Source organism: Coffea arabica, chromosome 6e, assembly GCF_036785885.1.
Source record: "Coffea arabica cultivar ET-39 chromosome 6e, Coffea Arabica ET-39 HiFi, whole genome shotgun sequence".
NCBI classification, from domain to species: domain Eukaryota; kingdom Viridiplantae; phylum Streptophyta; class Magnoliopsida; order Gentianales; family Rubiaceae; genus Coffea; species Coffea arabica.
In genome coordinates this window covers 11217287-11239875 of record NC_092321.1, presented here as the reverse complement: position 1 = coordinate 11239875, position 22589 = coordinate 11217287, and the positions used below count along the sequence as shown (strand labels likewise).

General features: G+C 35.6%; 3 protein-coding genes across 8 annotated transcripts; 2 read left to right on the top strand and 1 right to left on the bottom strand.

Moving 5' to 3' along the window:
* Positions 1-175: 175 nt before the first annotated feature.
* Positions 176-1297, bottom strand: LOC113695309 (pathogenesis-related protein PR-1). Its single transcript, XM_027214347.2, has one exon. It carries the CDS (start codon positions 999-1001, stop codon positions 495-497), a length of 507 nt encoding a protein of 168 aa, XP_027070148.1. The 5' UTR covers positions 1002-1297; the 3' UTR covers positions 176-494.
* A 4240-nt stretch (positions 1298-5537) lies between these two features.
* LOC113696344 (flavonol 3-O-glucosyltransferase F3GT2-like) lies at positions 5538-8025 on the top strand. Its single transcript, XM_027215771.2, has 2 exons — positions 5538-6357; positions 6950-8025. The coding sequence occupies exons 1-2, from the start codon at positions 5871-5873 to the stop codon at positions 7837-7839; spliced, it is 1377 nt and encodes a 458-aa protein (XP_027071572.1). The 5' UTR covers positions 5538-5870; the 3' UTR covers positions 7840-8025.
* A 5540-nt stretch (positions 8026-13565) lies between these two features.
* Positions 13566-22249, top strand: LOC113693759 (fluoride export protein 1). 6 transcript variants are annotated; one of them, XM_072055243.1, is made up of 10 exons: positions 13567-13799; positions 13912-14016; positions 14121-14181; positions 14632-14786; positions 16169-16591; positions 16715-16792; positions 19484-19582; positions 20352-20544; positions 20709-21127; positions 21446-22249. In XM_072055243.1, the coding sequence occupies exons 5-10, from the start codon at positions 16172-16174 to the stop codon at positions 21662-21664; spliced, it is 1428 nt and encodes a 475-aa protein (XP_071911344.1). In that variant the 5' UTR covers positions 13567-13799; positions 13912-14016; positions 14121-14181; positions 14632-14786; positions 16169-16171; the 3' UTR covers positions 21665-22249. The 6 variants fall into 6 exon arrangements, with proteins under 6 accessions (XP_071911347.1, XP_071911344.1, XP_027068238.2 ...); XM_027212437.2 differs by lacking the exon at positions 13912-14016; XM_072055244.1 differs by lacking the exon at positions 13912-14016 and having other exon boundaries at positions 14121-14245.
* The last annotated feature ends 340 nt before the right edge of the window (positions 22250-22589 follow it).

The following is a 22589-nucleotide window of genomic DNA, read 5'->3' as shown; positions in this document are numbered from 1 at the left end:
TTAGTTTAATCTGTGTTTACACAGGGAAAACTTTATTAGAAACTGACTAGGTTCTGGAAAGTGAAGCAAAATTTCCATCCTTTGCGAACGTGTAGCTAAGTATTATCATGAGTTTTATCTAGCTAGCTTTCGCCAAGATATCATGCAAATTTTGCAATACACAAAACTTGGGAAGTGAGAAATCAGAAATGTATTGACTTTAAGGATGAACAGGACCTGGTGACACATGACACATATCATATGTTCACACTGGAGTTGAAGTTAAAGAAAAGAGTTTCAAAACCTAAAATATTCCAAGGCTCCTCTATATTAAGTAATCCCTATACTTTTATTTGGAAGCCTTAGATAACACAATTCAGCAGTATCTCTCTCACTGCCAAAAAAAAAAAAACATGTTTTACATCAATCGCATGGGTTTGATAATAATGAGAAATACGGCAATTGATATACACATGAAGCCCAAAAGGCAAATATGTTAGAAAAAAAATGCATATTCAATAAGGTCTCTCTCCAATATAATTTCCTGGAGGATTATAATTGCAAGTCATGAAGACTCCCCTGCCACCAAAACAAGTCACTCTAGCACATCCAATCCTTGTAGTCTGTCTCCACACAATTTGTGTATAATGCCCGCATTCCTGTCCCAAGGCACATGAGTTAGACCAGTAGTTGTACCATTTCTTCTCCACCACCCACGCCGCAGCCGCCTGAGCCGGTGACCACCCGGTGCCGCTGCCCCAGAAGATGTTCTCGCCATAGGGTCCATCAGAGTGCCTCAAAGCGCAGTCAAATCTCCTTTGGTTTGCATACCATTGTGCATACCTAGCCAAGTTTGCATCCCACACCAGCGGTCTCATGCGCAGGGCAGCTCGGGCAGCATTTTGGGTTGCCAAGAATTGGTTCACAAATCTTGCATAGCTGTTTCCATTTTTGACAGCAGCACCTGTGATTGCAATGTGGAGGAGGAGAAAGATGACAATGGAGCCATGGTACGGCCTCATCCGGGGAGGAAAAAGTAATTCTAAAGTTTTTAGTAGTTGAGGAATGTAGTTGGGGGAGCTTTTTGGTGTAAATTCAGGAGTATTTATAAGAGAGAGTTTAGGACTTAGGAGTGGTTGGATTTGGAGCTTTTGTTTTCAACCATGGTGGGGTGGCACCCATGTTCGATAATGATTACCACATTTGTTTTTGCAGGGGGCCGGAGAACTTAGCCTACCGTTTGTGTCCTTTGATCATCGTGTGCTGTTCTTTATTGGTTCTCTTGACTAGCATGGATATGCGACCATTATTCCATTGTCCAATTGATTGTCCTTCAAGGATGAACATGTATTATAAACTTTGTGAGAAAAAATTAAAATAAAATGTTAGGTAGTAAGAAATCATTCCTTTTCTTTTTCTCCTTTTTTTGTTATATTGGAGATAGATGAAAATGAGTCCAATTGGCTATTCCTTATCACTAAAAGCTAGAATTAAAATCTCAACCGCATTAGGGTTATCTCTGTTTTGAGCAATTTGGACTTTGGAGGCATGTAGAAGGGCCACATGATTTTTGTTGAAGAAGGTGGCGAAGGCACGCGTCTTTCTTCCCCTATTTGAAGATAATTAACTAGATAGGAAAATGAAGGAGTGAACATCAACCTTGATAAGACGCAAGAAATAAGTTTTTTTTTTTTCATCACAAGAACTCGGTTCACATATTGTATCCTCAATTAAGAAGTCTCTCTTTTTAACTAACTAATACTCCCTCCGTCCCACTTTGATCGTCCTGTTTTCCTTTTTCGTCTGTCCCAAATTGTAATCCACTTTCCAATTGAAGAATGTAGTTGTATTTTAATTTTTCTAAAATATCCTTATTCAATGTAAGTTGTTGTTACTATAAACCTACCCCATTTAATGAGAGTTGATTCTTTTTTTACCATCAATTCAAGTTCTCATAAAGTTATACTCTAATTAATATGAGGGTATTTTAGGAAAATAGCTACCTAAATTGATTGTTCCAACAAAGTTAACTACTTTTTCTTAAACTGTGTGAAAAAAAAACCAGAACTATTAAAGTGGGACGGAGGGAAAGGAAATTGATATTCGCATTCCCACTTAAGCCTCTTACACTTCGATCCACTCGCTACTTAATATGCCTCCAAAAAGTGTTAAAAGCTTATTTAAAAGTGCAAATATCACTTCCCAACTAATATAAGAAGTGCTACTTGCAAATATAGACTATAGAGGAAGTGTTTATTTTTTTTTAAAAAAAAAATCTTTTTCAGCAGGGAGATTGTATAACTTAAGAAGTGAGGAGGTTAGAAGGATTTGAACCCAAAATTTCTAGTGTTTGGATAGGAGATTATTTGAAATATTATTTGAAATAAGTACTGTAACACTTTTTGTGATGTGATGTATGTGAAATAAAAAGATATATTAAAAATTGTAATAGTGATGTAAGCAAATAAATTTGGACAAATAACCTACTGTCCAAACACACTGCGCTCGATATTTGTCAAACCCCTATGCGTGCATTGAACACATCACAGTCTTTCGATTGTAATCTTTGGACAGAAAACAGAAAAGAAAAAGAAAAACTTTCCTAGACCACCTTTAATACCACCTACATTCTTAGAGTGAACAATGTTATATTTTTTGTCTAAAATTTTTCTAAGGAATATTTTTGTCTAAATTTAATAGAAATCATCAAAATCACATTACAAAGTAATGCACCAAGCTTTGCTTGCTAGTGTTGATTCGTTTTTTTTTTTTTCTAATTTATTGATTAAATTGTGATCTAGTATTTCAGATCACTTGTAGCTAATTGGTGACAAAATAGTAGCAAGCAGCAATATTCCAATTGAGAATCTTGCTGCATTCTTTTACTTGGTCTTGTTTGGCTTGCAATTTTTTACGTCAAATTATTTTATGTCATATATATCAAATTATTATTATATATTTTTTAAATAAAAATTTCTAAAAATAATAATCAAAACGGGTGTTCATACGGATCCTTTAATTCACCTAGGCAAGCTTTTGAGTGACTCGATTCTAGGGAACTTTGACCTCTCGACCTTGTGGGGTCGCATGCCCCCACCTAATGGAGAAAATAATTTTTAGCCAGGATTCTGAGGTTGGTACTTAAATCAAGTAAAATATTTCTCAGGGTATATTATTGTTCAGATGAGAATTTCGCCGGCCTTAAAAGCGCCGAAAACTCCGGTGATGATTCTGGCCTAAATTAGCGGACGAAAATAGCTTTTTCTCGATAAAGTCAGAAATGGAACCCCAATTTCTTTAACTACCTTTTGTGAGGTGGAAAACGATTGTTTCCCCAAAGACTTTTTTTTTTTTAATTAATCTTTTAAGGAGAACCAATGTAGACAGACTTTTGCAACTTAATTTTTTATTCATATGAGATAAAAATATATATATAAACAAAAGTAGTGTTTTTCTTTCGCCAAAAACTGAATCCAAACGGGCCCAAGCACATCATTTCTCAACGGGCCCAAGTCTCCAATGATTTCTCTTGCAGCGACTAAAAGCCCATAATCCATCTGAGAATGAACAATGGTTGCGCAGGATTGGGATCCTATGCAATTATAGGAGGGATCGTGTGATGAATAATGAAATTAATGGTTCAAATTCCTTCAAAAAAAATTAGTTTGTGTGGCTGTTTGATCAGTTTTTTGCCGCTTTATTGACAGCACTAAGAAGATTGTTATAAAAGATTAAGACTTGGTTTGGGAGTTTAGGACCAAAAAAAAAAAAAAAAGGGAAACTTTTAAGTTACGATGGAAAAGAAAGGAAGAGAAACGAAGGTCAAAGATTATTGTATTGTTTGGGAATTTAGAAAAGAAATGAAAAGATATAGAACGTATATGTAAATTTATTTTTTCTTATTTAGCATACTAAGGGCAATAGTGGCATTTTGAAAAAAAATATAATAGGCATCCTCCAACTTCCTCTCCATTTCCGTCCCGTTTGGAGAGAAATTTTTTTTTAAAACTGTAACGCTGCATTCATCCGTCGTCCAAATCCGTTTGCATCCTTTCTCTTCTTTCTTTCCTTACAAAAAAAAAAAAAAATTCTCCCAAACCAATGAAAAGTCTTGTTTAATATTAGTTAGTTAACTGTTTGTTCATAAATTTAATATGAGTTTGCATAAAATTGATGTCATGCTGATATTACTTACCATTTGACCTTCTATTTTTTTAATGTCTTCATAAGCTTAGTTTGGATGATATTTATTTATTATTTTTGTCCTCTGGTGCTGAGTTGATTAGTGTTATTGGGTGCCTCTATATGAAATAAAGTCTTCTGTGCTATGATATTGATTAAATTTTATATCCGTATTTACTTTATTACTATATATTAATCTATATTTAGTATTTCTTAGTGTTATATGTATCTGTTTCTCTATTCCATAAATATTGCATCTTTTATTTCATAAGCATAGATAATCTGTCCATAATGACTCCAAAAAAAAAAAGCGAGCATGGGGGAACGCTATCGTGAACGGAATAGGCGGCGGCGCCGTGACCACCGTGATGTAGCAAAAATCACAAGAACTTGGTGATTCGATTACTACATATTTCCGTTTGTCTTCTTACTACTAATGTGTGTGGCATAGGCTACTCAATGCTTTTATGAAGGCTATCACCTGTCCACAAACAAGTCAAAAGCCTGCTAAGAGCTGTCCAGCTGGTACTAGCCTTAAATATCTACATTATATGTCTAATGCGGACCATCCAACTTTATTCGTTTGCTCCTCCAAAACCATTTCAATCACAATCTGGGCAACCAATTAGTGCCTCGCGCGAGGCCCATGTCAACTAATTACCACTTACTTAGTGACTATACCTATTGAAACCTACCGTTACAGAAACCGCTGATCAAATTATGCCATTGTTGTTTATTTATAGGAAGAGCCTGCAGGCTACAACTGGTGGGTGCAGCCGCGGGGTCCAGATCCTCTAAGTTTATTAAGGTCAAAATAATTCATCTATTATCTATTCTCTCCGTTTGTGTTTAGAAAATACTTAAGCAGATCGGGATTATAACCTCACTTGTAAGTCAACGTGATATATCTAGAAGATATATAAGTTTTGTTGCATCATCATGCACGGCTAAGTATGGGGGCATTTCTTAGATCATCATGTTCTGTGATGGACTGCAAGTAGGCTCATAAACAAGCCCATTTAAATATATTCTTTTTTTTTTTTTTTGCCCACTTCATATTTTGAATGTTTTCTTTTCTAGTTTAACATAGCACCGTACGGAAGAGATATCAAAAGCATGATTCACTTCTAACTATGTTTGAGCAAAATAGTTGCTCCATTTATCTTTGATAGATTTATTCTTTTTTTGTCATATTGATTGTATAAGGAAGACTCTAAATCTTATAAGAAAAAGGGGTGCGGAGAGATTTTGAGAGTCGAACCAAATGATCTTATGATCAATTAGCTAAATAATAATAATATCTCCAATGCTTGAGTTAGGTCTTCAGAAATTTTTAATCTTTCCACCTTCAATGAACTTGTTTGTTTTATTTTTAATTTTTTAAACTTTAGTACAAGTTAATTCTACGAGTAGTAGAACTTTTGATCAATTTGTTACACATAATCACATAAACGGTGAAATAAAAAAATGACTAATTGCATGGAACGTCCCTGGCTTTTGCATCAAACTACCAATCCGTAGTTTAATGGCAGCCATTGAGATGTATCGTCTTCTCGTTTCTCTCGCCGAAATCTCCAATCTCTCATACTGATGCCCACATACACTGGAGCACATTCAATCAAAATGAAACAGTCAGTAACATGAGCAATATTACCAGCACTAATCATGGTGTTGATCTCCACGCATAATTATCAGTATTAAAAATTAAAATGTCAGCAACCAAGAAAAGCCATGTTGCCGCTTTAACCTTTCCATTTGCATCCCATCCTTCGGTTCTCCTCCATCTGGTGCAAAGGTTAGCCGCAGCTGCACCCAGTGTCACATTTTCCTTCTTCAATACCACAGTATCCAATCAGAAGCTTTTCTCCAGAATAAAGCTGCATGGCTGGGACAACGTAAAAGCATATGACATATACGATGGTGCCCCAGAAGGCTATATTTTTTCTGGTAATCCATTGGAACCAATTAATAATTTCATTAATGCCACACCCGGCATTTTCAAGAAGGGCATAGCAGAGGTCGTGGATGAGACTGGATTGAAGATAACTTGTTTGTTGACTGATGCATTTTTGGGGTTTTCTGTTGACATTGCCGAGGAATTGGGAGTCCCTTGGGTGCCATTTTGGACTGCAGGCCCTCACTCGCTCTCAGCTCATTTGTCTACAGATGCCATCCTTAGAACTCTAGCTTCAGCCGGTAAGAACAGTACTCTTTTGTGACAGTTTCTTATTTCTATGGTCATAGACCGGTAGCCGGACTCACAACATTTGAAAGTGTTTTATCTTTCAAGAGTGAATAAAATCCAAATTTTGTGAAGTTGGGAAAATAGCCCTTTTGTGCCCCCAGTTCCGCCAATGTTAATAGCATGGCTTAAATTTTCTTTTACACTGCTTATAATTACGAAGAGCTAAGAAAAAAATTCAAGCATACTATTGACATGAAAAGTGGGGAAAATGTGAGTTCAAAAGATTACAGGGCTTCACGTATGAAGTCTTTAGTTCTACATTTTTTGCAAGTTAAGCGTAAAAACCCCAAAAGAATCGTTCAACATGTAGTATTTGTTTATGTTATTTGTCAGTGTTGATTGTTATGGTATGATGAAGTAGAATTGTTTGTTTATCTTAATTCTTAAATTGTTTTTTGCCCTTCTTGTTTTTATTCATAGATTGCGCGTAAGGAAAATAATTTTATTGGTACGACTCATTTTTATCCTAGGTAGATGAAACTTTGAACACATTTTCATCAATAAGCTATATATATGTTCACCAAAATTGAGATGCAATTGCAGGTAAGGCACAGACAGTAGACAGGACTCTCGAATTTCTTCCAGGATTATCAGCAATACGTGCCAGTGATTTACCTATTGAGCTCCTAAATGGAAATTATGACCAACCGTTCCCAAAAATGCTGTACAATATGATACTAGCACTTCCACTAGCAAAAGCAATTGTTCAAAATTGCTTTGATGCACTGGACCCTATCGTGACAAATGACCTCAGGTCTAAGCTTGATAAAGTTCTCAACATTGGCCCTCTAGCCTTTCCATCACCAAAATCATCATCAGAGTTTGAGGATGAATTTGGCTGCTCAGCATGGTTGAACAAACATGCAAAGGCATCAGTTGCATACATTAGCTTCGGTACCATGCTGACTCCACCTCCCCCGGAACTGGTAGCATTAACGGAGGCAATTCAAGAGAAGCAAGTTCCATATATTTGGTCATTCCGGGATGATCCCAAACTTCCACCATTGAAGGAGTTTTTCGAGAGAACAAGCGATATTGGGAAAGTTGTTCCATGGACACCTCAATTGGAAGTTCTTGCACATTCTTCAGTTGGTGTATTTGTAACTCACTGTGGTTGGAGCTCGCTGATGGAGAGTATAGCATGTGGGGTGCCTATGATTTGTAGGCCATTTTTTGGAGACCAGAAATTGAATAGGAGAGTGATTGAGGATGTATGGCAGATTGGTGTGGGAATAAAGGGTGGTGTCTTCACAAAAGACGGGATGTTGAATGCCTTAGATTTAGTTTTGTCCAAGGAAACTGGGAACAGAATGAGGGCTAATATTGCTGAACTCAAACAAAGTGCTGAGAAGGCTGTTGAGGAAAATGGGAGCTCAAGCGAAGATTTCAAGAACTTGGTAGAAATTGTGACGAGTCAGCAGGATGTTTTATAATCTTGCTTGCTTAGTGCTAATTATTGAGCTGAAAACGTTGTAAAAGAGTGGAAGTTTTGAATATGATCACAACCAGTAATTCTCTCGAACTTTTGAGTCCCTGGCTTTGATCTTCCCCAATTTCCCCGCCTTTTTGGCTAGGAAAAGGATTCAGACTTTGAGACATGGACGATAGCAGCTGGATAGGCAAATTAACATGTGGGAATATCACAACATGCATTGAAGTAACTTATGCTTGGTTAAACACATTTATAAGTTCTATATTATCTTTTGGATAACATACCAATAAGTATCAATTTACCTTTGGATGTGTGAAAAAGAAATATTAACCTTTAGATAATTTTAGGAGTTTAAATTATTAAATGATATGACAAAATTTTATTTAATTTCAATTATGGGTATGATGCCCAAAAGAGATGGTAAAATTTCCCATTAATTCATACTTGGGCGTTTGATATCCAAACATGTAGTAGTAATCTATCCAATTAGGTCAAATTCTTTTAGTCAATTATTTGAACACGTGGTTCTTATTAAATTTGACTATTGGAAGACATGCACATACATTTATTTGGATTACAAATGACATTCATCTGATGGAGTTTCAAAATGTCATAGTCAAATTTATTGTTTTCTAAATCTGTTGCATCAACTATATACTGATTTTTAATCTATGTATCTGTCTTACATTTGATGTACTCTATACATACATACATACATACATACATACATACATGTGTGTGTGATGTACTTGCTATCATTGAGTACAAATATTGGAATGAAATTTTTTTTTATCCAAAAATTAATTCGTACTGTCTTGATATCTAGTATCAAAATACGTTTTATGCTACGTAGGAATTACATTGGGTTAAATCAACACGAAAATAAAGGTAACTAAAATTAAATAGACTCTATTGTATTCTAACTAAATAAGAGCCGAAGGTTGGTTAGATATTTTTGGGGAGTCTAAAGCTTTTTCACTCGAATCTGGTCCAAGGACGCGTATACGCTGGAGACATTTAAGGCCAAGTTGACCAAAACTTCACAAATGAAACGAGAGGCTGGGAAAGGGGAATCCATGCGTGCCAACGGGACAAAAAGCAAACCCGCGGTCCGTCCCAGCCGTCGCATGTGCTTTGAACTTGGACCAGTTTCACTTGGGTCCCTTATGTCTCGATTTCGGTCCATTGATCTTTCGCAGTACATTTATCAGTTTAATTTTGATCATTCAACTATTACACATCCACTCCTCCATCTTTTTTCTTTTTTTTTTAACCTTTTTCTTCTTACATTGTGTATTTGAATTACAGTAGTATATCGTTAATCATCTGCAAGAATGGTGTGTTGAGAATAGTGGAGTAAGCTTCTTGGCAAGTTTATTGCAATTGCTAACATTTTTTCTCGAATAACAGAGTAAATTCGATAAGAGACACGACTCTGATTTTAATTATCCTTCTTCCAAATGAGGTTCATAATAATATAATAAGGTTGAGAGGAGAAACTAATCTTCTGCAATTGCACTTTAATAATTTAATTAACTTCACCATCACCTATGTACCATGTACTAAAATGTACACTTCTCTTTTTTAATATAGACTACTAGAAGTTACGGTTGAACATAAAATAAATATTGATCGTACATCCATCGAGCGTGCAAAAGAATTTATTCAGTTGCAACGATCACCAGTTAAAAAAAATGGTCAAAAGAATTTATTCAGTTGCCAAAAAAAAAGGCAAATAACCATGAACTTTATGGCCGTTAATTCCACTTCACCAGTAATAGGCACGAATATAAAAACTTCAAACCAAGTCTTGTCTAATTAACGCGAATGACCTTGGCCGTGATTTTAGACTTTTTTTAGTTATCTTCCTCCATAAGTGATACCCGATATATATTCTCTGGACCCTTGAAATTTTTGCCCCCTAGGTTGCACCTTCACGAGTAATACACACATTCTGAAAGGTTAAGGTAATTGATTTGATTAGACAAAGAATTGAAAAAACGTCCATTTTATCCAAGGGAAGACCTTGACGCTACGTTTGATAATTTGATTTCATGGTACAATAATAATAATTCATTCCGCTTTCATTAGCGTGGCAAGTCGTATAATGCAGAAGTTTTCTTCCAACTCAGATTCCAAGATGAGTACCATACCATCTCATGGAGACGACAAACCATTTTATCTCAGCATTGGATTTTTGGTAAGCGAACGCCAACTTAAGGAAAACTGTCAAACACGTGTTATAGTCTCAACAAGTAGCTTTATCATTTATGGCAGAGTATTCCCGACGGACGGAGGGCCTTAATTTGGATTTTGCCGAATAAAAATCAGCCATTGAACAATGCAGTTGAGAAAAGGTGATTTGACATGTACGTACCAAAAAAAAAGAGATTGGACATGTGATCAAACAGTAGCCATCACAAATCTCCACCTCTACAAGAAAGCCTATGCCATTCATTGGTATTCACGAAAAGAAATTTTCGTTCACGTTCTTGGCATATTAAATTAAGTGTCAAAAATAAAAATTTTTATATTATTGTTGTTTTAGTCAAATTAAAATTTTAGTAATTCTATTTGAATCAATTGATAATAATTTTATTATTTAATATTTTATTAAAAAATTCCTTGTGATTGTAAATTTTTTTTTTACAAGTTATCTAATTTATAAATAGAGAGTTTTATTTTTGTCATTAGTTAATAAGAGTGAAATTTGAGCCTTGTTATTATGTGTGAATAATGATATATTATTGATTATTCCTCTTCTCTCACACATACTTGTATGCGTGTAAATTGCCTTCCCATATATATATATATATATATATTTATTTTATCTCTTATAAATTTTTGATGAATTTTTTTTGGATTCTACAACTGTTATTAGAGCCTTAAATTCAAGAAATTGATCTTGTGGCGCATGTGAATATTGAAAAATTGTCCCAACTATAAAGTTAGTCTAGGTGTTTTCGCTATCAAAAAATTAGGGCACAAGGTTATTAAATTAGGCTTCAAGATTGGTCCTGAAATATCCAGTTGGTAAAGATTGTACTATAAGATTGGTTTGAAATTTGTTCGATTGATTGTGCATGTAAAAACAGATTTCAGAAAAGAGTCCTGACAATTGAGTTGTGATTACTAAAATCTCAAAATAAGCTATCAATAATATGTCCTGGTGCGTGGATTATTGTAACAAAAAAAGTGTTTCAAGATTAAAATTCAATATAAAGTGATGTTGTTAGAATTTGCAAGGGAGATGATTGATCGTGATTGCATTGAACCCGATTCAAGAGAGTTAGATTTAAGGGAGGCAATGTTAGCCTATTAAATCAAGACTCAAAAATAGAAATTTATATATTATTATTTAGTTGTGTTTTACTCAAGTTAAGATTGAAATCAAATTATAGTAGTTTTATTGTTTAGAAATTAATATTTTATTAAAATTTCTTATGATTGTCTTCATGGAATTTGATAGCACATCTCTACATAGGTTCTGTTTAAATTGTTTAATCTGTTTGGATTGTAAGTTATTTGGGATTATTTGGGATATTTTTACTGTAGTACTTTTTGTGATGTGATGTATGTGAGATAAAAAGATATTCGAAAGATAAAAAGGTGTATTGGAAATTGTAAAGATGATGTAAACAAATAAAATTGGAGAAATATGAAGCAATCCAAACAATGAAAGTTATTTTGTATGAATAATGAAATGTTGTTGATTATTCCTCTCCTCCCATATTTGTATATGTGTAAATTGTTTTCTCATACATATTGGTTTTGCGAAATTTATATCCTATAGCTTCTTGTTGATTGGTGAAATTTTTTGGGCTCTACATAGGTTCTGTTTAAAGAAAAGAAAGTAGTGTGAAAATGAGGTAAAAGAAAATAAAAACTAGTTTCTCATACAAGTTTGGCTAACAAGAAAAAATTTGAAAAAAATATAGAAAGTTAATGACAGTTAGTAATAGTAATTAAAAATTTTGTGTGTAACCAACCACTTTTTTTTTTAAAATTCTACAAATTTTACAAGATTCAAAATGTAGAAAAGTGTGATTATGGTTTGTTTGGATTGAGCATTATTTTTTCAATTTTATTTGTTTATATCATCATTACAATTTCCAATACACCTTTTTATCTTTCCAATTACCTTTTTATCTCACATACATCACATCACAAAAAATGCTACAGTAAAAATATCCCAAATATTGTGTTTGGATTGCATTTTCCATGAAAAAATTACTGTAGTGATTTGATGTATGTGAGGAAAAAAGGTAATAGGAAAATGTGATCACGGAAAACGACGTAATTTTTCGACGGAAAACGGCAATCCAAACAAAGAGATTCTCCAACATTTTTGTCAGCCAAACATGCAAGAAGGAAACAAATTACTAATTTTATTTTATTGTCCCACACTTTTGCTAACAAACAAACGCCATCTTAATATTTTGTCAATGGGGTTATTCAGAAACCACCCTTGAAGATTCTAACTATTTCACTTGTCTCTCTCGAGATTTCAGTAATATCATTAAAATCCCCTAAGATTAATAATTTTGTAACATGTTAGCCCATTTCATAATAGAAAAAAAGATATCATGAGCGAGAACATTTTATGATTCCACCAATGTCCCTCATGTAGTAGATTAATTAGTTGATTAAATATGTTTTAACAAAATAAAACTTTAGGGGATGTAAGTGTAAATTTTGTTGAATTGCAGGGGGAAGCAAAAGTTTGTGAATGGATAGCAATGCTTTACAGCCGTTCTCCAACTGTGACTATATATAACCCACAGAAACATTTTGAATGTTATGTATATAAGATAAAAATATGGTTAAAAATGTGTTAACGATGCAAACAATGTTAAATATGTTTTAACTAATTATGCCAACACAATTGTGTAATATCTTAGAACTTGTGAGGCATGTAAAGTAATTTCTCCACAACTTATGTCAGTTTCGAGCCCTATGTTTATGACAGGAGAGGTTAGTGATATTACCAAAACCTTAAAAGAGGTCAGTGAAATAGTTAGAACCCTCAAGGGAGGTTTGTGAAATTATTCCTTTGTCAAATATAAATATTTTTTCACCACTAAGGTTCTAAACGAGTCTAATTAAACCAAATACTCTATTGTTCAAATTTGTTTGATTATTTTAATGAGTTTAAAAATTTGTTAAAGTTTGATTTATTTATTTGTCGAATTGAGTTTGAATAAGTTTTTTTTAATCAAGTTTGAAGTTGTCAAATATAAAATACTGTTTAAATTTGATTTCACTAATTGGCGAAGCACATTCAAATGTGCTCTCATTAAATCGTGTTCGATTCGAATATCGACTAATTTTTTATCGAGTTTGGAAGTTGTTAAATATAAAATATTGTTAAAATTTGATTTGATTAATTGGCGAATTAAATCCGAATGAGCTCTTATCAAGTCGAATTCGATTCAAGTATATAAATCAAATTCAATTTTTATCAAATCCAATTCGATCCGAGTATCGAATCATTTAACTCAGTTTTCATCCGACTAAACTTTAGGTTCATTGCTGGGGACGAAACTTTAGGTTCATTATTGGGCTGTAGAACGGCGGACCAATCCCCCTTGATCCCGAAGTCAGTCAAACATGCTCTTGTGACAAAGGGTAATATGTGGCATACAAAAAACGACGTACTAGACGTCATTATCCTCCCTTTTTTTTTTTTTTTTGGGAATTAGAAGACGTGGTGCACAAGTAGAAACTTCCCTACTGTCCGCATCCAGCCAGAACACATGCAATCTATGGAGCGTTCTAGCATCATAAATTTGTAGTCGTCCTTTGAATACCTCCATATCAAGGTCCTAACTTTGTAGTCGTCCTTTGAATCGAATTACGGTGAAACGACCTCGTATTTGTAGCCACAACCACAACTCAGCTTCCGTTGTCCATATATTTCGGCAACTGGCGAGGACTTCTCTTCAACCATCCCGGCCCCAGGTACTAGAAAAAACTCCCAGTAGAGTCCACCGCCGCCGAGGAAGGTTTTCCAGGATTATATTCTCTTATTCCGTTTTGCTTTTGACCCGTTGTTCCCTCCCTCATCAGTCAGTCTTTCTATTTTCTCTCACGCCGCTCCGTTTCTGCCGGCAGCCGCCCTTGTCTGCCTCCGTCGTTGTTCGCATTTCCTTTTTCCCCAACCTGTATTCCTCCCAAGGTTGAATTCTCAGGCAACTTAATTTCAGTGATTTGATTCTTTCCCCTGTCAGTCACTCTCTTTTTTTTTGGGATCTTCTCACTTCATGGGGCTGTTGTCTGCAGCGCTGCACCAGTGCAAAGTCTGGCGGGGAGAGGAAAACCGACATAGAAGAAATAAAAATAGGTCGGTGAATAAGTAAGGAGTAGGCGTGCGCGGATCTTAGCCCGCCGCCGTCTACAAAAGAATAGTTACTACTCCCAAAGCTTTCTCAATATTCCCCGTGTTGACTGTTTCTCATTTATGCATGCTTCGTGTTGGAATTACAGATTACTTGAACATCTTGAAATCCTCTTCTGTTATCCATATTTTAGTAGATTTCTTGTCTTAAATCAGTTGCATCATTCATGCTGCTTGTTTATGCGTCTTGTTGTTTAGATTTTAGGTGATTAATAATCAAAGTCAATTGTTTGTATAATTGATTGATAACCTTTCCTTTTATATCGTAAAACTAGTGATGGTGAATGAGTTGAACTGGAATTCATTCGCAATAGAATTTACCTAACTCTTATTAATTTTGATGGTCTTGCAAGTTGCAAGGCCAATCTTATTTATTTATTTTTTTTCCTCGAACAGCAACTCTACACCACAAATTCCAACAAGAGTACGTCCCCTCTGGCTCCATTCCTCAATTAACTTTCTCCGTTACGTTCATTCTTCGGGAGCCAGACCGCCGAGCCCCTCCCTCCACGCAGCTGGGTGTCACTTCCCTAGCAGCTCCTGTTTAAATTGTAAGTCCTTCATTTGCTTAAAGATCAGATCATACTCGTATCATCATGAACCATTTTCTCTATCTCAGTATGCATACACTAGAAATAATAAGCGTCCGATGTTTGTTTGTGGGGATGAAAATTGAAAGGGTGAAAAACTGGGGAAAAAGTTTTTGGTGTCGTGGGTTGCTGTGGAAGCGTCCGGAATAGAAACCAAGAGATTGTAAAGTGAAAATTTGTTCGATTATTTTTTAATTTCTGGGCAGAAGTGCACCACAAAGAAGATGTTTCTGTTAATTAATTCATGAGTGGGTTTCGCAAAGTTGATGCTTTTACCCTTCGGGAACTGGGAAGCTAGTAACTTTTTTGCTTTAATTGTGATTCTGGGGATTAAGATAAGTACCACTATGTGTGGTGGATTTAGGACTTTTTTATTTTTTAATGGTCCCATGTCTGTTTTAAAAAATAAAAAAGATTTAAAATGTTCCTCTCATTTAGAAGTATCGTATATGGCAAGTGGGTGACAACTATAAGATATCCAACTGGCAAGTGGCAAGTATTACGTTTTCTTTCACCCTTCATAGTTGTGATACAGTCTTGTGTAAGATTTTTAGTGCTGTTAATTTCGGGGATCCATCCAGTGGTTGTTGAACACTTTTTAGATGTAAAAGCTAATGTAGTGGGTTTTTACTTTTTACTTAACTGTTTCGACAAACTCTTCACCTGGCGTAACACAGAAACAATAAAAATGTTTTTATGAACGTGCCATTTTGTACTTTTCTGTCTCCGAATGCCGAAGTTGACCAAGATTCAAGATTTGACTGCCATTTTCTTGTCCTGTTATTTTCTGGTCGTCCTCACTCCTCGCCTTACTTCTCAACGCAGAAACTGACACTTCATTGTTAATATTTTCTCACATTTTAAGTAATTTATTCATCTAATGGTATTGGTTTGAGGTACTTGCACTAACGATGTCGGAATTTGATTGAGAAATCATTAACTCGTTAGCTGACATATTGGAAGTAACTAACTGTTACTTTCTTCAGGTTCCTGTCTACAAAGGATCTGACAAGTGATTTGGACGGTTTGGGAGTATGATATGTTTGACTATAATTTGTGTAATATACAAAATGTTAATCATCCCTACCACACTGCTTTTTATAGATGGACTTCAAGATTTGGTTTTTAACATAACATTATTGTCTTTTTGGCATCATTTTCTTTCTACGAGAATTTTGACATTTGCTTCCTTATTTTTTTTTGTTATGACTCTTTGAGAGTGGCTGACTGAACATTGGTGTTGGCTCGTAGAAATACTTCATCTCTGTTCTGTTATCAATTGTGTTTGTGGCCTATGGTTTTTGAATTTCCTAAAGAATTAACGAAAGTTCCATTATGTGAAGAAAATGAGGAAGGATCGTGAGGAGATGACTTTGGGTGGACCTAGACGGAGTAAATCATTGAACCGAGCAAGCAGTGTTAAGTCATCTTTAAGAAGACATTCTTTCGGTTCCTTCCATGTTTCACACAACCAGGGAGATGATGATACAGAAAGTGAGGCAGTTTCAGAGGCCGGAGATATAGGGGATCGTGCACTTCACAGCAGAAGATCTTCAGAAAGCGGTAGGGGTCGAATCTCCATTGATAATGTGGTAGAAAGTGGTGTTATTGTTCCCATTCTTGAGGATGCTTCCTTGCAACCTACTGGTTTCTCTCCTCATAAAACGACTACATTTAATATGGAATCTGCCTTGCCATCTTCAACTTTGGACATTGCATTGGGGAGTTCTGCTGATGGAACTGCTCAACTAGAAGATAAAAAGAATGTAAGTTTTCAAACGTTATTTGCTTATTGATATTTGTAAGGCTTGTGGTATTCTTGATTTTTAAGTAGGTCCCTTAAAATAAAATCTACCGAACGATTTACGTATGGGATGATTTATATGCAGGAAAATGAGAAAGCAATACCGTGGATATTGGAGTACATTTCATGCCTATCATTTCTTGCTTTATTTGGAATTCTTGGGGTAATGATGCAAATCCCTTTCTATTGTTAAAGTGCTACACAATCTAAACTTTTGCTTCATTTTGTGAACCTTTTGGCACTCTTCTGTCTGGATTAAAAGATTCAGTGACATCTTAATCTTCTACGTTCTCGAAACATGGTAATACATTTAGACGTTATTCAGGCACACTATAGCTCGTTATGCTGTTTACTTTTAGAGAAAGTATCTGCTTTTAGGGATAGTCTCTAAACTGCCATTCAAATTAAAAGCCTTAGAAAAATAATCTCCATTCAAAATAAAAGTCTTAGAAAAGTAATCTGTTTAAAAGTAGAGTTAAAAGTTGATCTGGATCATCCGAAGAAGGCTATTGTTCGGATGCCACATGTGCACCTTGTGATGCAAGAGAGAAATTTTTTTAAAAAAACAGGTTTCTTCTCTTCACTGCACGGCTGCACAATCAAAGTCCCACTTCCTTTTCAAGGCTTAAGTTTTCTGATTCAACTCATCCCATTACTTTTTCACCTCCCTTCACCTTATCTGCTTCATGGCAGCAAGTCAACAAGTTCCTCCATGAATCCGGCAATACCTCAGAATTAAAACACAATTGAAGCCAACTATTCCGCCTTTGGCACCATCACCAATCGTAGAAAAGCTATCATAAAAAATCAGACACAGTAGCACAATAAAATCATCCAAAATCATGCTAATCAAATAGTCCAATTGTAACCCGGAGATCAACGTCAGATTCCAATTGCATTTACAATTGTGTTATTTTCAACAAAGCCTAAGAAATGAATGTAATAGAAGATTAGAAGGTTTGATACTTAATTGCTTCCTGATTATATTGGAATTGCAGCTTAGAAAAAGAGACAGCAAATCTTCTTGGTATTCTGCTCAAATCATAGTGAATTAAATAGGAGCTTGTAAATTTAGTTGGGTGTTAGGGCTTAATGATGGTAGCGGTGGTGAGTAGACGGAAGAGTGAATGACAGTAAAGATTGCAGGAGAAGGTTCAAAAAAAAAAAAAAAGGGAATGAGAATAGTAGGGCTGCTGGAGGTCATGGGGATGGAAAAGAAAGAGCAAAATGAAAAGCATGATATAATGGGGTATACGTGCCAACAAACTAATGGAATCCGAACAAATCTTTAATTCAGATGAACCAGACATACTTTTATCTTTTAAAGGTATTCTGCATGTTTGTGACACTTAAATAATGCTTCTTTTAGTCCAGAGGTGAGAAGCACTTTGCTGCAGTGGTGATTCTGTGGTTGGGAAATGTTTTAGAGGAAGGATCTTTTACAAAACACAATAACGGTTTAAGGTTGCCAGCAAAGAGCAGTTGCGTCTTTACTTCCTTGAATTTACTAGCTTGAAGCATTTCCGGTTTCCTTTTTTTTTGCTTGAATTCTATTGAGTTTAATTTATAAAACTGAGGCTGAAATAAATCATCAACATTATGGCCTTTATGTTCTGAGGAACTCAAAGGTAATTTATATTTGTTAATTCTTGTAGAAATTCAGTAAAGCTATATGAATGATCAATATATATATCAGGTTTGTGAATTGTGAGTGTAAGGACCATGCTTGGGACAAAGACTCTTGTTTCATAACTGCAGAGGCATTAGTGTATGCTCTGCTACATCAGTATTTCGTGTTAATACTGTTGTCTGGTCTTTCATTCTGGTTTATTATTGAATAAGTTTGTCTATTTTTCATAGTGTTCCAATCAGTCTCTGAAGCTCTAGGCTGCTGATTTTGGTCGAGCTTCTGTTGCATGAATCCTAAAACAAGTGCTAGTTTGTCATAGCAACAATATTCTTGCTCCAGAATATTGCTCAGAGAGAAGTTAGCTGTTTCAAAATTTTCAAGCTATACTTAAAGAAAAAGTCTGCCATTTCTTTTATTCTGACTGCATTTTGAAGTGCTTATAGTAGTATTTCATAACAAAGTGTAACGTGTCTTAATAAGGAAGTGCATATTGTCCTCCTTGAAACATTTTTCATGTGCTTACCAGATGTTCTTAAGTTCATTCTATTTTGTTCATTTTTTTGGCTAGCAAAATTGTTTTGCATGCTGGTATTCTCATCCTTAGCAGAGAGATTCTCTATTTCTTCAAATTGAAAAAGTAGATAACATTGACTACCTGGTATGTTGTTTGGCAAGGAGCAATTTTGTCCTTTTCTCCATAGAACCGTTTGTGTATTTTGTTTTTATGGATCATGGCCAATCCTAGATCTGGACTCTTGCTGTGGAGCACTTTTAAATTGCATAAAAACACTTGATCTTGAAATGAAGGAAAAGAAACTTAGAACTGATCCTGTCATTCATAGCATACATATAGTAATGTCCTGCTACCGATCTGGTTAAGCTAAACTCAATGTTATCTGTATGTACAATTTTGAGCACTTCTATAGTTAGTTAGAATCATGTGTTTTTGTTTTTGGTTTTCTTTATCAATCTCTGACCCTGTCTTTCGAAGTAGATGTGAAAGTTTGGAATGATTTGATCTGGTTGTTCTGACATGCGTCTTTTGTCTGCTGACATGAATATTATTTGAATACTTAATCATAATTTGTGGACATTATGCCATTGTGAACAACACTATTTATTTGGAACAGCAATGTGCCAGAAGTTGCTATTGTATTTACAGTTTTGTTGTTGATATTACCTTGTTTTTTGCCCTCTAATATAATTAAATTGTCTGGCCTACAGGTGATCACAAGGTTTTATCTCCAGAAACTATTTGGACCTAGAGTTATTGGTGCTACAACTGACCAGAGCTACATGTATCCCGATCTTCCTTCAAACATGGTTATAATCTCTCTCTCTCTCTTTCTTCCCCCCCCCCCTCCCCAACCTGCAGTGCCGTTCCATTCTGATATGCAGATAAACATCTTCCCAAAATTGATGGTGTGAAGAATTCTTATGGAACAGCCTTTAAGATTTGAGGCATTACATAACTGATAAGATAGAAGCGATGTCTCAGTTTTTTTACTTGGAAAGATTAATTCATGTGATGACTTCATTGTTTGATGCCTATGCAATTGCGCCTCATTCTTGCATAAGTATAAGATACAGAAAAAATTAAACTAATTTTAAGGAAAAATGAGAAACATGAAAGGTAAGGCTTTTCTTTTCTGGTGCAAAGTGTAAAGGAAAGTATTTTGTTTTTGAGAGTTTGCATGTATGGGAAGTAAACACCAAGATTGGTAGAAAAGTAGGATATCCCTCTTGCAACATGAAAAAACATAGCTTATGGTTACGAATTTCTTCATTATTAAGGCATACTGCATAAGGTAAATCAAGAGATTAAGTTTTGGGTATAGGGAGCAATTTCGATGCCTTCATCAAGTGGTAGGATTATTAATATGCTGAAATTGTTTGACTTTTAAACTGCTTTGTTGCCACAGATTATTTAAGAATGGTAAGTGGTATATTTAACCTATGAAGCAGTGAAATACCTTTAATTATTGAGTGCTAGTTAATATGCCCTAGACTTCAGTTCCTTTTTTTTTTTTTTTTTTTACAATTGGATATTGAATAATGATGTTCGAACACTTTTTTTTTTCTTTACCATAAGGTTGGTTCATTCTTGATGGGTTGGTTTGGCGTTGTTTTCAAAGGAGACATATCTGAAGTTTCAGATAATTTGGCGATTGGGTTGACAACTGGTTTTCTAGGAAGCCTTACGACATTCAGTGGCTGGAACCAAAAGATGCTTGATCTCAGTGTTCGAGGTCATTGGGTATTTGCAATACTTGGCATCTTAATAGGTAACATTATCTGCTTTATGTTTAAGCACATTTGGTGTTGTATAATAAGGTGATTCAAATGAATTTTGAGGTTCTTCTGTGGGCTTTTGAAATTGGATTTGATTACAGAGTCTCTTGTCAGTGGATATGGTAATCATGGATTTAGCCAATTGTACTTTTTGCAGGTTTGTTCCTTGCTGCTTACTCGATCATTTTTGGGATTGAAACTGCCAAAGGTTTCAAATGGCTTAAGAAAAGGTTTATTAGAGAAATGAAATTCTTCAGTTCCATATACTCTTGGGATTTGGATCAGTACAATACCTACTTGACGGGTACAGTGGTGCTGCTTTTGATCCTTGGTGTTGTTTGGGGTGTGTGTATAGCTTTCACGAAGAAGCAGTTCTACAGTGACCACAGTCACGCTGAGCTGTTATTGGGTTGCATTGTTGGGCCATTTGGTGTTTGGATAAGATGGTTCTTAGCTCGTCTGAATGGACGTGGCTTAGGGAAAAAACCTGTATTAAGATGGGTTCCTTTCGGTACTCTGGCTGCCAATATCCTTGCTGCTGCTGTAATGGCTGCACTGGCAACGCTTAAAAAAGCGGTAAGTTTCAGAAATGAATTTTGTTGTCTCTGGCATCCTTTGTCCCCATCTTTTCTTCAACATTTGTCTCTTCATTTGTTCAATCTCTATGATGGGGGCATTAACAACTTCATTTAGTTAACAGTTCGTGTGTGTAGCAAAAATTATTACAATACTACTACTAAATGGTCTTAGTTAGGATTATCTACATATAGTTAGTGAAGTTTTCTTGTTTCCTTGCCACGTTTCAGCACTTCATAGTGATGTATTTCCTTCATATTACTCATAAGATGATTATCAATTGCATTTTTATTCTTGATGTTGGATGGTCCAATACAGGTGAATACGGATAAATGTAATACGGTTGCAACAGGTATACAGCTTGGATTTCTAGGCTGTCTAAGCACTGTGTCAACATTTATTGCTGAGTTCAATGCTATGAGACAAAGCAGTCACACTTGGAGGGCATATGCATATGCAACGAGTACTATAGTAATATCTTTTGCTTTGGGTACCTTGATTTACTCCGTGCCTGTTTGGGTAAAGGGATATGATTAGCATTTTGGGCTAGTTAATATTGGGGTGGAGCTACCAGGGGTCATGTTCATAATGGAAGTTCCTTGAGAGGCTATGTGGGTAAATTAAAGACTCCCATCTCACCCTGGGGTTGATGCATTGGGGATCGAACACGACTGTTATTCCTGTGATGATCCTGGCTTCCTATTCTTGCTGCTGTTTGGAAGGGTCCTGTTCTGTGTGTTCTAGAGATGCATAAAGTTGCACGTGGCAACAAGCAGTTCAGCAATTCATGAAAGCAACATGGCTATATTTTTGGTGATTGCATATCAACTTCTGGGCTGCGTTGTTGGTTACGAAAGCTGTATGGTTCTACCTGTGATGTAATATTATTACCCAGTGGCATCTGGTGCCAAAAGAACCTTTGTTCATGTGATCATGGATATAAAAATTCCGATCAGTGGACTGGCTGTTATCTATCTAATATAAAAAGAATGACAGATGGAAAAATCATGCACCTGGAAAAAGTATTCATTTTATTGTTAGGAGGGAAAGGAAACAGATGAAAGGGATGATATGTGCATTTGAAACAATTAAGGATGAATCGTATCACACCCGTTTGTTTAAGCAGTGCTCTGCACAAAAACTTTTACATGAGCAGAAGCAGAGACCCCAAATCCCCGTGGCTGAGAAGTGAGAACTGATGCGTCTGTTTAGTGACTCCAACCACCGCAACCTACCGTTCTTGGCCGAAGAAAGTAACAACTCCTGCTAAACTCTTTTCCTTTCCCCGGCAACTCTGCTCGAACTCTTCTCGTGCACGGGCTGGAAGCCAATAATAAAATGGGCACACGTCTTCATCATATGGACGCACATTTATCAAGAGCATCGATCGTTTTCTAAGGTTCTATCGCCATCACTTCCCCAAAGGGCCTCTGGTTTTAGCTTACTGATAGTTAAATTTCTG